This window comes from Nipponia nippon, unplaced genomic scaffold, assembly GCF_047370975.1.
Source record: "Nipponia nippon isolate SJK-2023a ecotype South Korea unplaced genomic scaffold, ASM4737097v1 scaffold_2, whole genome shotgun sequence".
NCBI classification, from domain to species: Eukaryota; Metazoa; Chordata; class Aves; order Pelecaniformes; family Threskiornithidae; genus Nipponia; species Nipponia nippon.
Window position 1 is genome coordinate 109,387,549 of NW_028262336.1, and position 14,418 is coordinate 109,401,966.

The following is a 14,418-nucleotide window of genomic DNA, read 5'->3' on the forward strand; positions in this document are numbered from 1 at the left end:
CTATTAACTTCACAGTACTTCCCTCACAATCCATATCTATGGGAGGTACAAAAGAACATGGCTACATCTACACTACTAAATACCCTGCGTTTTAGCTTGTGTGACTCTGACTGACACCATCCAAATTGCGCAAAGTTCACTCTCTTGCTATCAGTTTTGTCAAAGGAAGGTGGGCAGAGGTCCGAAGTGGAAGGAGCGGGTGAGGGAGCAGTTAAGCAGCGTGTTCAGTCAGGGGTCCATGCTCAAACTCCCCTTCTGGTCCTCTGGTTCAGCACTAACAGATATGACCAAGGATGGAAGGGTGGTAGTGGCCTGGTAAAGGACACCATTCCTTGATTTTGCATTTTAATGTAACCACTGCTTTTTGGTATAAATATAAATCACGCTGAACAAAAATGCTGAATACATTCAAGCAGTTATCACTCTGTTGTGATACCGCACAAGAAGAGAAAACACTGTATTAAGTGGTCGAAGTTATTCTCATGTGATTATTTTGTGTCTAGTTTTGTTGTTCTATTGAAAACAATTTCTAAAATTACAAAACGGGGAGAGCAGATGCGAAATCTCAGGTTGGTTTGGCCAGAGCACTCACAGCTCATAAGAGAAGCTAGTTCATTCAGGGAAAGTCTTTTTATGGACCGCCAAGATGTACAGCAAAGCCTGAACTACTCACTGTTACCTGAGCTTGGTGTTAAGCCGGCAAACTGGAGAGTGATGAGAAAGAAACAGTTGAGCAATCGAGGGAAGGGAAAAGCACTTGCGTTACTTGAAGGTGAAGTCACTGGCCATGTAATACAGGTTGTTGCATGAATAAGGTTTTTACCTCAGATTGCCTACGTATGATACAAAAATCTAACGTAACTGATTTTAATAGGCAGAACTGACTGAGTTTTCTCAGCTATTCACCACTACTGATAATTAGCTGCTTTCAGATTTTGGTACAGCAACATAAGCTCAATTTTGAGAGCTTTAGACTCCAAATATGTCACAAGTCAAATTTGTAGGTGACAAGCAGCATGTTTGTTCTCAAAGAAGGTGGGATTAGAAAGGTAAGTACGGATGCACACAGCTGCATAGTTTTATGGAACACCAGCCTAGAGTGGCTGATGAGAAAGATCTGCAAATTTACTCAATCTGCTTTACTTAAGAGTCCAAAGATTAGTTTTTATATCCAAACCCCATTCTATGCAAAACATCATATTCAACAGATACTTCATGTTCATTGGTTTTTGCTTGTTGAATTACTTAATATAATTTTCAGAAATATTATTTAGGCTTTGATAGGAATATGAGATATTATCTACTTGCTATGTCAAATATATCTTTTTTAGAGTGTGTATTCTCATACTAAAACATAAGAAAATCTCGATAAATACTAAAAATGCATTTATGAAGCTCTGTTATAAATAGCTACATGGTAAAAACTGGATTAATTATGGGCAAAACGGGATGGATAACAGGCATGTGCATAACAGGCACGTGCATAACAGGCACTTCAGTTCTTCACATATCAACATAAACTTTTTATGCATTACATACAAACATACAGACTGCTCAGCAGCTTCCAATTCTGCTTGGATACAAAAATCCATCAGAAATCCAAAATCTCTACCAGAGACGACTAGTCTCCTTGCTTATGTAAACACTTCTGGTATTTCACCAGCTTCTAACTTTAGAGCGCGGAGACAGTTCACAGTAATGACACATAATGGTACAACCTTCAGGTAACTTCTTGCAATGACTACTTGATTCAACTGGTTATACTTTTGTTTTTAATCTGAACCTTTAATATACATTCTATTTTAGACCGGTTGCAGTATAACTCATCTGCTTGGAAACTCCCATTCAAAAATGCTCATGCAGTATGCCGCAAGAAGAATATTGCCTCAGTGCTGCTCTGACTGAAGGATAAATTCCAAAATTTACTTGGAGGAAAATGTACCGAACAGAAAAAAGATGGTTGCTTAAAAACCCTTGGGTCTGATCATCAGAGAAGGTACAGCTTCCAATGGCTTGAACAAAAGCCACATGGCCCTCAGACACCCAGGCCTCTTAACCATCTTCCCTTTTCTCCAATGTATTCCTCATCTCCAAAATCAAAAAGCTTCCTGTTTTCTTCCTTCACTCCTGCCCCCCCAAATAATATAGTTACTTTATAATTCTAGCCTGAAAACATTTAATCTGAGTTGGAAAAGATAAGGAGCATGTCCATTCAGACACCAGACATACTTAAATTCCTTTCTCCTCTCTATATAAAGTTTATTTTAAAAACTTGAATGTTCTTGAAAAAACAGAAGAAAAGGCCCAATACAGTAACATCTGAAACAATGTAACACAGGCACTTCTGGGGCTGAGCAAGTGTGTAACTTTAACTGCAGTCTTAATAAAAAAAAAGTTGGATGTTCTAGAGATAAACCAATTGTTGTAAAGAGGAAGTTTTCGTAAGAAAGCTACAAAGGATTAGTGCGCCAGGAAGGCATACTGAAGTTTTCCAAACTAAACATTCAAGTCTTGAGTTAATTTTTTTTTTTGTTTGTTTTAAACAAAAGTGCATAAGACAAACTTAATAATGAACACGTAAAACATTATGCATTTCGGATTATTTTTAAATTCGCAAATAGGCTGTTGAAAGTATGCAAAGCAGCAAAATGGGTAAGAGTTGCAGCACCATTGCAAATATAACTACAAGCTTAACATGACCTAAAGACTGAAAACTTCTGATATACTCAATACTGAAACTAATCCAGTGAATGACTCACAGAATCATTTTATCAATGTGAGACGATAAAGTGGTTTTGCAATTTTCAGTTTGCAGAGTATCAGTTATTCCTAACTTTATTTATAAAATAAGGTATAATCTGTATAAAATAGAGTTAGTCACAAAATACATGACACCAGCTCAACTCGCAACTTGAACACCTGTAACTTATATGAAGGTTTTGATTTTTCACACATGCAAGAACTTACCAAGTGGAATGCCTTACTATCTGGTTTAACTTTATGTTTTTCCATATATTTGATAAGGCTGCAGTTGGTATACCTAGAGAAGGAAAAAAAAGGTGACACTTCTAATATGCAATTATTCCATTGCTAATCCACCAAGCAGGGAAAAACCACAACTACCAACACCAGAGATTGCTTAAAAAAATCATTCAGACACTACAGAAGCGCATCCATTTCCCTCACATGCTTGTAAAAACACATCACATCCATGCAAAAAGCACACTTTTAACCCACATGCAGACACTGAACTGATTTAAACTGCCTTTTAGCAATTTTACTACTATATGGTTTCATTCTGTATATTTCCAATGCCAGTAAACACGCAGATAGGTACTAAGCCCATCTTAACACTCTCCTGCAATGTACAGGTTGCTACAAGAACATCCACAAATTCACTTTTTTGAAGAGGAGCTCAGAAATAAGGTTTCTGAATGGTTACAATAGCATGGCAGATGCAAGAAATGTATGTAACCGTACAGCCCCAAATCCCTCAGCATGGAAACACGGCAACAGGGTAGGGTCTTAAGTGCAGGTATTAGACTCTGGCAACGTGACAGCAAAACTGAATTAGCCTTCATAAGCTACCCTAGACACCAAACCTGACAATTATGCCCACTGTTTGCTGGAAACAGCATAAGGTTACCTTTTATGCAGCTATCACAGAAAAATCATTTCCAGTACCATGGATTTGGAAACAGCTGTGACAAACTGTGCTTAGCAATCTTCAGAGCTGTGTGGGGCCTTACTGGCATCTCCCAGTTCACACCTGCCACCTTACCATTCATTTACAGTCTGTCTCTGGCTACTCTTCTGATTCACACCACCTCAACAGGCCAAGATGACGGTTATGAAACAGCTTTATTCTTCTTTTTTCACAGTCTAAGTCATAACCATTTCATAGTCCTTGTTTGGTGTCTACATGGAAAACAACCTGAGCTACAAGCAATTTAGGGCAGGAGGGAGAAGTAAAACAGGCTTTCTTACGAAAGCTCAACTCAAAGCAAACTTACGTGTTTCTCCGGAAATCTTTCATTAAAGTTGAATGTTCAGGCATCTTTTTTATGTCTTCCCAATCTTTATCTGCAAAATCAATATTTATTAATAATTCTTTTTTTCCCCCCAAGTAAAACAACGGCTTTCCAAGTATCTCCGTAGCCCTGATTTTTTTTTAGTCTGCTTCGCTAACCTTGCTGTTATTTATTTCTTTGTACTCCTTGGCTCATATTCCTTCATCACCTCTTCACAATAAATCTTCACAATACCAACACCTAAGAGGTTCCAGTTGTGTGCAGATTAACTCAAGAACTTTAAAAAAAACAGCTGCCAGCTACCGTGAAGATCACCATATGCCCGAAAGACAACACAGAAGAAAAACATGTCAGCCATTGTGCTTGCACCCTTCAGGACTGTTATTTAATTTATTCAGGCACAGTCGTGATCTCGGGACAGGAGTACACAGGACTCCCGCAAACGCGGCCTCCTTCTAAGGGATTTTCTATTCTGACAGCACTGTCTTTGGTTGCGGGAAAATGCCCAGGGGTACGATGTAAATTTCTGCTGTCTTAACATAAAAGAAATACTGTTAGCCAACAAAAGGTTAAGAAAAAGTAACATTTGCACACTGAAATTAAAGAATATTTCATCTCAGCTTCTCTGTGTAGACAACGCCTGAAATGGATTTAAAAATAAAAAAATCACTACCAGCACCTAGCCTCAAATGTATTATGCTCTGTAGCTCCTGAAAAGGCTCTGTGGGCAAGTAGTTTGATTCAAGTCAAATTTTACTAAGTCTTATCACAACTGCAGAACACTGGGAACTTAAAAATATTAAGTCAATAAATAAATCAGAGATTATTTAATTATTATTTATTCAAATAAAATATTGTCCTCTTTCCCTATCCCAAAAGACATGTGAAACTGTTTCAAATATGGCAAGTATCAATTAAAAAGCAAAAAATTTGCTGCAATTAAATGAAAAATAATATTTCTTGGTAAGAACCAAAGACCTTCAAAATCAAATGCAGACCATTAGAAACAATTATTTAAATCAATCAGAAAACAATAATGAGTGTATCATCTATTCATGTAAGCTACAGAAAGACCAATTGAAGACAAGCATAAGAAAAAGGTCAAATTCTAGGCTAAAAGCAGAAAAGGACAATATTGCTTAAAGAAGCAAAATTAAGGGGGATTTTCAAGAAAATAAAAGTACTTAATATGCAAAGGCCACATTTCCAGGAATCTCATACAGCAGTATAGAAGCAATGAAGTACATACAGGACACAAAAAAGTGAAAGGAAAAAATAAGAGCAAATTTAATAACAAAATTCTACAACCACACAGACATAAAGACCACAAAATTCATGTGATAGGAAGAAGAAAGTCCACCAGAACAGTAAAGAAAAAGATTATTAATAGTGAATGGACAACAATAGGGAACACAAGCAGTGAGGAGAAAGATGCCTAAAAAGTAAAAATAAGGCCCCTGTTATTCTGGTATCTGCGATCATGTGAACATTAGAAGACAAAGCATTAACTGAAAAGATGCAAGACAGCCTGCAGAAAAACAAGATATGACCAACACTGATGGGAAAATGCAATAAGTGACAGCCACGTTGTAATTTATTTTTGTTCATGCAACCAGTTCTTTGTTCCGGTTTGGAATAAAGACATTTTCTCCATATCACAAACTTTCTCCCAGGGGAAAAAAAAAAAATTAATTACCCTCCCCTACTTTCAAATGCTATGTTTAATTCAGCATGAGTTAAATGTCTGCATAATATTCACTAAATGTATAGATTTTTGCTTGGTTTCATACAATCATCAGTCGCTTTCCGAATCTATATGAAGATATGCAGAAATATTCCTTCTGATTTTTAATCATTCACCATTAAACATGATCTTTTAAAATTATAAAACATTGGTACATGTATATGCAAAGATAATCCTATTGTTAATAACAGGAAAAATATCTAATATGACCATTAGATTCTAGATTTATAACTCATGAAGTAAAGATTGTGTTTGAACAGCTTTGTTGCTTTGATCAGCTGCCACCTTCATATGCAAAGAAAGCAATACAGATATCTTTCTTTGAACAGCAGTGATAAAAAAATACAGCATGTACCTGCAGGAAATCCCATTACATTGAATATTCTGTCCAGCTGGTCATGGTGATAAGGATTACTAGTTTTGATATCTTCTTGTCGACAATGGAATATTGGCTCTGATGTTAGCAGCTCTGCAAATATACACCCTATGGCCCAAATATCTTTAAAAAAGGAGAACAGAAATAAAAAAAAAAATCAAATTAATCTTTCCAAAATCATCTTGATGAGGTAGAATGTTAGCTTTTAGCTTATCAGAGGTAAGGTCCCTGCATAGAAAATTTCAAGTTTCTGTTGTGGAAGTGCAACACTTCCTCAATTTTTCCTTTCAGCTACGGATAGAGGTACACCATTCAGTAACTACACAAGAGCTGAGAGAGTATCGTACAAGCTTTTGTAGGGTTTTTAAAGTGTAGTTACCATTTTTTGCTGTAAAAGTTAATTTGATTAAGGAAAAAACCAAAGGAAACTATTTGGTTAACTGTCCACGCATGAAATACAAATGAAGAGAAGCCAACCAACATTTTTGCCCATTCACTGACATACTGTCCCTGCCAAGAAACATGCCCTCTCTGATCAGCCACTGGGTTTATTAAGTATTAAATGACCCCAAAAATACAAGTTGAAAAGCAGTGACATTGGAATAAGCCAAATGCTATCTATAAAGCCTTGTGGAAAGAGAGTAACGAGAAAATTGCTCCATGTCCACACACCTACCCCCTTTTTTTGATAACATTCATTTAAAAAAACCAAAACAAAACCCCAAGCCCTTTCTGTTTTAACTGTTGTGTCCCAATCTGCAAAATCAGATAGCCTGAGTTCTCCCAGTTGTTTTCCCGATTTTTTCTAGTATACACAAATGCAATTTTTAACTCAAATAACGTAATGCTACACTGAACCTCGAATGAACAAGAAAAGGTCATGAACAAGGACAAAAGCAAATGATGCAGAGAGCATAACCCCATTACTCAGTGTCTGTATACAGTTTTTATCTATGCTGAAAAAATTATGTACTAAAGGTTATGACCACCCATGCAGTTTCACATGCTGCAAGCAGAAGAAAATGCCAGTAAAGCGAAGGAACAAGCAAATACAACAAAAAAAGGAGTTTAAAGGAACATACAAAGAAATGTATTTAATCAGTAAGAGAAATATAGTATTAACAGAAAAGTAAATGAAAATACATTTAAGTCATAAACGTTAGAATTTCTGACAAAAACACTGACACAATCTTAAAAAACTAACGGCGAAGGTCTGAGGAAAGAATTTCAGGTTACAGGAACAACACCAGGTATGCTAACATTCAACCTCCACGTTTGCAAAGTAAGTGGAGTGTTGCAGGGGAAGTTATTTCCCCCAAAATGGTTGCCAGGCTTTAACATATCTTTTAAATCAGCCAGCAAGAGAAAAACTTCCTAGTCCTCTTTCCTACGGTCTCTCTCCCTTCCATGGCAAATCTGTTCACATCCACTAAAGGTGAACCTCCCTCTAGCTATTCCCCCGTCCTACAGCCACAGCACACAACGGCTCCCGCCGTCAGCCATCCCTTACCCCCCAACTGGCAAGAGCAGAGGCCGGCAGAGCGAAGTCAACGGCGCCATGCCAAAGCTGTTAAAATTCAGACCGATCAGTATGAATTAAGTGGTGAGGAGGATGCAGCATTAAGCTGATATAACTAATGCCATCCTCACAGCGCCTGTGTTCTGTGAGGCTTTGGTTTTTGTGGATGCGCCTGATGCAGCATCACAGCTTAGCCTGCTGTGTGACCCTGATAATATCTCACTACTTCAAGCAATTCCTGTTCACACTTGTGCTTTGAAAAAGACCCAGAGAGACGCTAAAATGCAGCTTATTTTTACAGTTTAGTTTCAGTGCAGCCAATATATTCTCCATTCTGTACATTCCTTATTTCATGTATTTATTACACTAGGTAAAAACCTCTGCAATGAAACGAATGCACGGTGCCTCATCTTCATCATACGGACTGTACTAATAGTTTGAAGATGCATCTGTATTTTGTATAACCTCTACCAGCATTTATGAAAATCTTGTGTGAAAGCCATATAAAAGTATACCGCATCACAGGGCATTTGGAGCCAAAACCCAGAAATGCTTCATTCCTATATCTAGCCAGAGACCATAGTAAACTAAACAATTTGTCAAAGCTCAGTATCTCCTCAAGAACCAGTAAGGTACCTTTAACTCAGCTATTGTCCTTTGTACTGTTTATCAATGCTTCAGTATTTGGATGTACCTTGCATAAAGAACAAAGTAGTACATTTTTATCCAATTTACTTACCAATAGCTTTGGTATAATGCCTTGCTCCGAGAAGCAACTCTGGAGCTCGATACCAGAACGTTACAACTACTGGATCCAAGTCTGCTAAAGGCTTCAGAGGTGAATTAAATAATCGGGCAAAGCCCATGTCAGCTGCAAAATTCAAAGAGAGACACTTTAAAATTTTAGGAAAACTACCAATTATATTTTTTTTAAAACGAACTGATTGAGTTTACTTGTTAGCACTACCATCACTGGGCTAAATAAAACACAAACGTAGACTGTAGCAGATATGAATTCTGTGAGTAGATTTTCTTAAAGATTTTGTAGAAGTTACTGGATGTCATCACCTATAAAGTATATCATTATAAATCATTACTAACATGAGCCGTTTAGAACAAAGAATTAACCATTGTTCTGAAAAAGCGCATCAACTCACTTCTCTCAGGACACTGGTAAATCCTGACTCATTTTACCTGATATTCTCTGGTAAAATATTCCGTTATTACAGGATGGTCTTTCAAGAAGCAGCATTTTAAATGTGAGCAAAATGCAAGTTCTGCAAAGGTTAGAATGATTTATAATACATACATGCACATCACAAAAGCTCCCTCCTCATGAAGTTAGCTGTAGCAAGATTTCCTTCACACAAAAAAAGCAACTAAGCCTACACCATCTGCCTCCCTGCTCATTTTCTGTCAAGACACATTTCCAGTATCAAGATACCAGTACTAAATACCATTTAGGCTATGATTTTAAAATTCTGTTGGGGGGCATTATATCATTAAAAACTGCTTTTTAGAATTGGTGGTATACAACTGCCTAGAAAGCTGTCTGAACTACCAAATATAAGTGATACAGGAAAAAATGGGCAGAGACTAAAATATGCACCTTCTCCCACCAAATCGCTTTCCTGACCCACCGCTCCCCAAATCCCAAGAAAGAGGGACTCTGTGGTGCAGGGATATACACGTGCTGAGAAAGACTCGAAGGAAATGAGATGAGTAGCCATTCTGAGGGAAAAGAACCTACACGCTATAGCTCACTGGTTGAGGGAAAACTGCAGTGTAAATACGGGTCTCTAACTTGACTGCACAAACCTTAATAATTTTTTTTCATATGCATTCCTATTTATGATTGTTTTAATGCATTTAAAAAGAGAAACATTTTACAGTTTTCTACATTAAAATAGCGATTACTCAAGATATGATCAAGTCACTAGTAACTATGAAAAATAAGGAAAATTGTTGGCAGAAAGTGAATTTATGACTCAAAATGACACAAAAAGCCTATAAAAATTATTTTAAGTTAAATACCAGTTATGTATTTTTTAGAAAAATTAGTTACACTGGAAAAGTGGAAGCCCTTGGTATGGGTATAACTTCTGCATTCTTTTCCTGCTGTGGTAATATCTTAAGAAAACAAGAAAAAAAAGAAATCTACATTTTGATAACACACTTAGAAATCCAGGGTCCCCCTCCCTCTTCCCCCACTGGGAACGGATGGCTCAGAGGACTGGTGGTCCGATACAGAATCTTTCACCTGTCCATTAACAGAGTCTGACTAAATTTAGTTGTGCTCTAATTTATTCCCAAATTAATTCAAAACTGTCAATTAAGAAATAAATGGGTGGTCTACGTGCAATTACTAGCAAGTAGTTGTGTACAGCAAATATCACCACCACAGTTGAACGTGAACGTGCCCAGAGGATGACCTACATTTTCAATTTTGGAAGCAAACGCTCCGTGAAGAATAAGGCAATAGGAAGAAATTTTCCCTTCTGCTGTCCGTGCTGTACCTCTTTTGTACGGAGAAGACCTCAATCTCCACTGTCAACCTTAAACCTCGGAAGGGCATTAAAAACTTTCAGGGTAGGATCTGCAGAAGTCTTCAGCCCTGGCCCGTCTGGCTCCTTGGATTTCAAAGGGTGAGGGAAGGACTAGAGCAGCACTGAACGCTCCAAGAAAATCCTACCCTGAATCGTTATACTAGTGATTAACAGTATCGTTCAGATAAACAAAACAGTAAGAGTACAGAGCAACAATGGAGAAGAATAATCTCAAAGAAAGCCAGAGGGAAGTGAAAAAGATGAACTAGCTTTAAAAAAACCCTTCCAAACGGGGCTGCATTACCATAACGAATATAAGTAGGCTGTGCATTAGGAGTCTGCTATCAAAGCACTGCCCTGCTAATGCAAAGCGTGGTATAGCTTATTACTGTTAGATTACAGTTAATTTTTATTTATTAATTTACTTTAATTTAAAACAACTGAAGTTTTACAAATTATCCTCTCACTGTGAACAGTAACTCCCACCAGAAAAACGTTACAATAGTGGGGAAAGCGTTGGGTCCTTCCTACGCCAGTACACCCCAGTTTGAGCATTTAGCAGTAGTTCTTACTAAGCATTTTGGCTGGATTACTGTGTTTTCTGGACTTTAAGATCCCTTGCGTTTATCTCCAAGGGACCCGTCTACTCTTTCAAGAACATTTTTTAGGCTAAATGCCACCTTTGATTCCGTTATAAAATTTAAGGTTTGTAGTAATGAGTAGTTTCCTATTTAGATTTTATAAGCAGCAGCAAGATAATGTCATGGCATTATAGGGGTAAATGGAGGTAATTTTAAAATCCCATTTCTTTCTCCTCCTTTCCCCTAGCTAGCTCTCATCTTTATCCCCATATCAAAATCCCCCACCCCACACAAACACCCACTTAAACAACATATAATGACATTTTCCACTTTTCATTGATGAGGCTACAGCATTTCATCGTCAGAACTGGTGCATGGGGCTAATATCAAGAAGCCAGTCACTCAGAAAACAGCATTTAGGCAATGTGCCCAGGCACATACTAGTATTACAGTGACTACTTTAGGTGGTACAACCGCACCTTCAGAACATTCTAACTTAAATGCTACACTGGGACTTATCAAAGATATAAACATACCAATTTTTACTCTTCCTCGCTCAGGACCTTCACCCATAACTAAAATATTAGCAGGTTTCTGTGGAAAAAAAAATAAATATACAATACATATACCACGATAAACCTAAACATTAGTCTCTGAAAAATTAGTTAAGCTTTGTTTTGCCAGTTTTAAACCAACTTTGTTTTGATAAAAATGACAAGTTTCTCTGTCATGGTAAAGCTGTGCAAGGACCCAGACACAGGCTCTCCCTGACTGCATCTTCCTCACGTTTCTTTTCGGCACTTCTGTGCTCCAGCACCATGCTCCCTAACTGACACCCTGGTGTCTGTCCTCAACCCGCATGAGCTGGCAGTCGCCGAGCCACCACGATTTCCACCAAAATTGCCCTAGATCCTTTTGGCAGGAGGCAGACCCGTTGCTGCCCACCACCCTGCGCCCCCAGCACAGGGACGGGAAGCCAGCTCTACAATATGTTTTGCCCAGGGTCATTAGGCACGTTTGCAGACACATTTTACATAAAAAAAAAAAAAAAACCAAACCAACCCAAAACCAAAAACCTGAGTGAGATGCAGATTAAACATTACCACATCACTTCATACTGGAGAGAAAAATCATCTAAATTATTCCGATTCACAAGTGTATACCAATTCAGACAGCTGCAAAACTGGAAAGCATTGCCTTTACATTATTTTTCTCTCCGTCTTCCCTTTCTTTCTTTTACTAGGGAGGCCAGTTAAAGAATTGAGCTGGAGTTAAACTGGTTAGAAACATAACCACTCACTTCTTAATCCTACATTTTCTGCTGTCCTGCTTCTTATAATCCAGTCTCGGCATCTGCAGTCAGAAGAAGATTCTTCAAATGCTAACACTGTTTATATAAATCAAACCTGCAGTGCTTATTTTGAGGGAAAAAAAGTCAGGAAATGCACAACTACAGCTGAAAATTTATGCTAGACTTGTTTTGAAATGGAGTGATTTAGATTCCCACTCATACTGTAAATCCTGGACAAAACAGGGGCTCCTATTCAACTGTGAACTGTAAGACTTATAATAAGGCTGAGTTACAGCTCTTGCTCTGATTTCCCAGTTTAAATTGATCTGAGGCAAAAAGTACCCCCAGCAAGATAGTTTAGGTTACCTAAAAGTTAATATAATAATAAATCCTAATATCTTAGTGTGATTTACCAAACACGTATTCTGGGAAATCCTCAAGTCTTCCTGAATCTCTCAGGCACTGGTGTAAACACATTCAAAGAGACAAAAAGACCACCATTTGATATCGATCTAATAGTAATTCATATTGTGTAAAACAAGGTGCAAAAAATTAATAATCCAGCAAAAAAAATTCCTTGAGAAACTTAATTACTACTGCTTATGAAAGGCTCCAACATGGATTTCTGAAACTGTACAATCCACGTACAAAATATGTAAAAGGAATTTGAGGTGTTGCATCTCTTCTCTGAGAGCAGGTTAAAGACAAAGAAAATGTCATAGCTTGACTGTGATCAAAGAGGTAAGATATATCCCATTATCTTTCCAACAGCAATAACAACAGATCCAACTTGTGCTGCGTTAGCTCAGTGATATGCAGAAGAACTTGCATCCCACACCACCACCACTCCTTTTTGTTTTCTTTAATAAAGGCATACACTCCAGGTAAGTATTGCTTCAACGTAAAAAAAAAAAAAAAAAAAAAAAAAAAAAAGGCAGTATGTGGGCATGTGGCTCACAAAGCATTCAATTTTGATTGTTTCTAGAAAAGTCCTAGAAATAAACAAGCAGCATAAATCTTTAATTTCAGAGTTAATGTTGAAGTTTAAAGCAATTCAAACTGCTAGGTAAAAAACCCACATCATTTCACCACATAAACCATTCTATTGCTATGCTGTGACTCGAAGAGAAAATATGCATATCTCTTACAAAAGCTGCTTCAGTGTACCTGGGATGTTAATAAGCTACATGCCTAATTAATATTTTTCAGTAGAGTTAACAACACATTACACAGGCACTAAAATTTTTCAGATAAATAATACATTGACCTAAAGTATAATTTCTCCGCCTGCATTTTCACAGGTTGATAATACTCTACAAAAATGCTTGTAACATCCTCATGATGTTTTTACCGTAAAATATTTTACTCTGGATTTTGATAGGGACAAGGAGCCATATTCACACAAATACTCCATTATGCCAGGTGATTAATCAGCACAGCACTGGGTAACAGTTCCTGCCCCAAAGATCTTCTACCCTAAGTTCAAGGTAGGTACAGATGAGAAGAGAAAAATACAAAAAGATGAGACAGTACCAGTTAGCAAAATAAATAGCTACAGCTTGATTCACACTCAGATTTTTTTTTTTTCCCTCTCAGGATTTACAGAAAACATTTAAAAATACAGACAATTTAGAAATCCGTGTAGGAGTCTTCTAAATCCGCAAAATAAAAAAAAAAAAAACAACCCTCAGTCGATCTGGAATAACCATTCACAGTAGTTCAACTCTTTCTAGAGGCAAAGGCCCTTCACTGAAACAGCTCTGTTTGAAACAGAAGATTCTTACTACAGACAAAAATATTGATACAGTCACATCACATCACATAAAGAGATACAACATCACAGTTAAAGATTAAAAAAAATAAACTTAAAATCAGGTCTTATTCTGAAGGTTCCCATTCCTAAAATCATTGCATTAGTAGCCTGGAACAACATCATTAGTTGAAAGAATTTTCCAAACAAGACCATTAACCAGTATTTAAATTCAATAGGGGAATATCTACCAGAAAGCAGTATAGGGACAGTATTGGCATTCCTAAAACAGAAGTATTTTGAGGACTCCCTGAAAAACATTCAGGTCCAGTAAAAACAGTCAAAACGTGGGTCAGAGATTCTTGTTAGATATCTTTGACTCAAGTCCACCACCTGGAGAAAAAAATCAACTCCCCAGATTTGTCTCCTTGGGGAACTCATTACATATTAGAAATTTATTTGCAACGAAAAATAAGCAGTCATTAGAAACAGAAGGGAGAAATCTGGACATATTTCAGTTTAATTTGTTAAATTTCAGTTTAATTTTAATTATCCAGAGAAAATGAAAGTTTAAAGTGCT

General features: G+C 37.2%; 1 protein-coding gene across 23 annotated transcripts in view; it reads right to left on the bottom strand.

The window, feature by feature from the left end:
- CDK8 (cyclin dependent kinase 8) overlaps nt 1-14,418 on the bottom strand; it is an 88,144-nt gene that overhangs the window by 13,075 nt on the left and 60,651 nt on the right. For 16 of the 23 annotated variants that reach the window (XR_015704763.1, XR_015704764.1, XR_015704765.1 and 13 more), the window contains 5 exons: nt 11,334-11,391; nt 8,410-8,541; nt 6,131-6,274; nt 4,014-4,083; nt 2,968-3,040 (listed from right to left, as the gene is read on the bottom strand). Coding sequence is in view for 20 of the 23 variants with exons in the window: in XM_087757739.1 (XP_087613865.1) it covers nt 2,968-3,040; nt 4,014-4,083; nt 6,131-6,274; nt 8,410-8,541; nt 11,334-11,391 (477 nt within the window). In the remaining 3 variants the exon portion in view is untranslated. Of the gene's footprint in view, nt 1-2,967; nt 3,041-4,013; nt 4,084-6,130; nt 6,275-8,409; nt 8,542-10,106; nt 10,225-11,333; nt 11,392-12,097; nt 12,138-14,418 lie in introns of those variants that run through there. The other 7 variants (XM_087757749.1, XM_087757746.1, XM_087757750.1 and 4 more) reach the window with 4 other exon arrangements.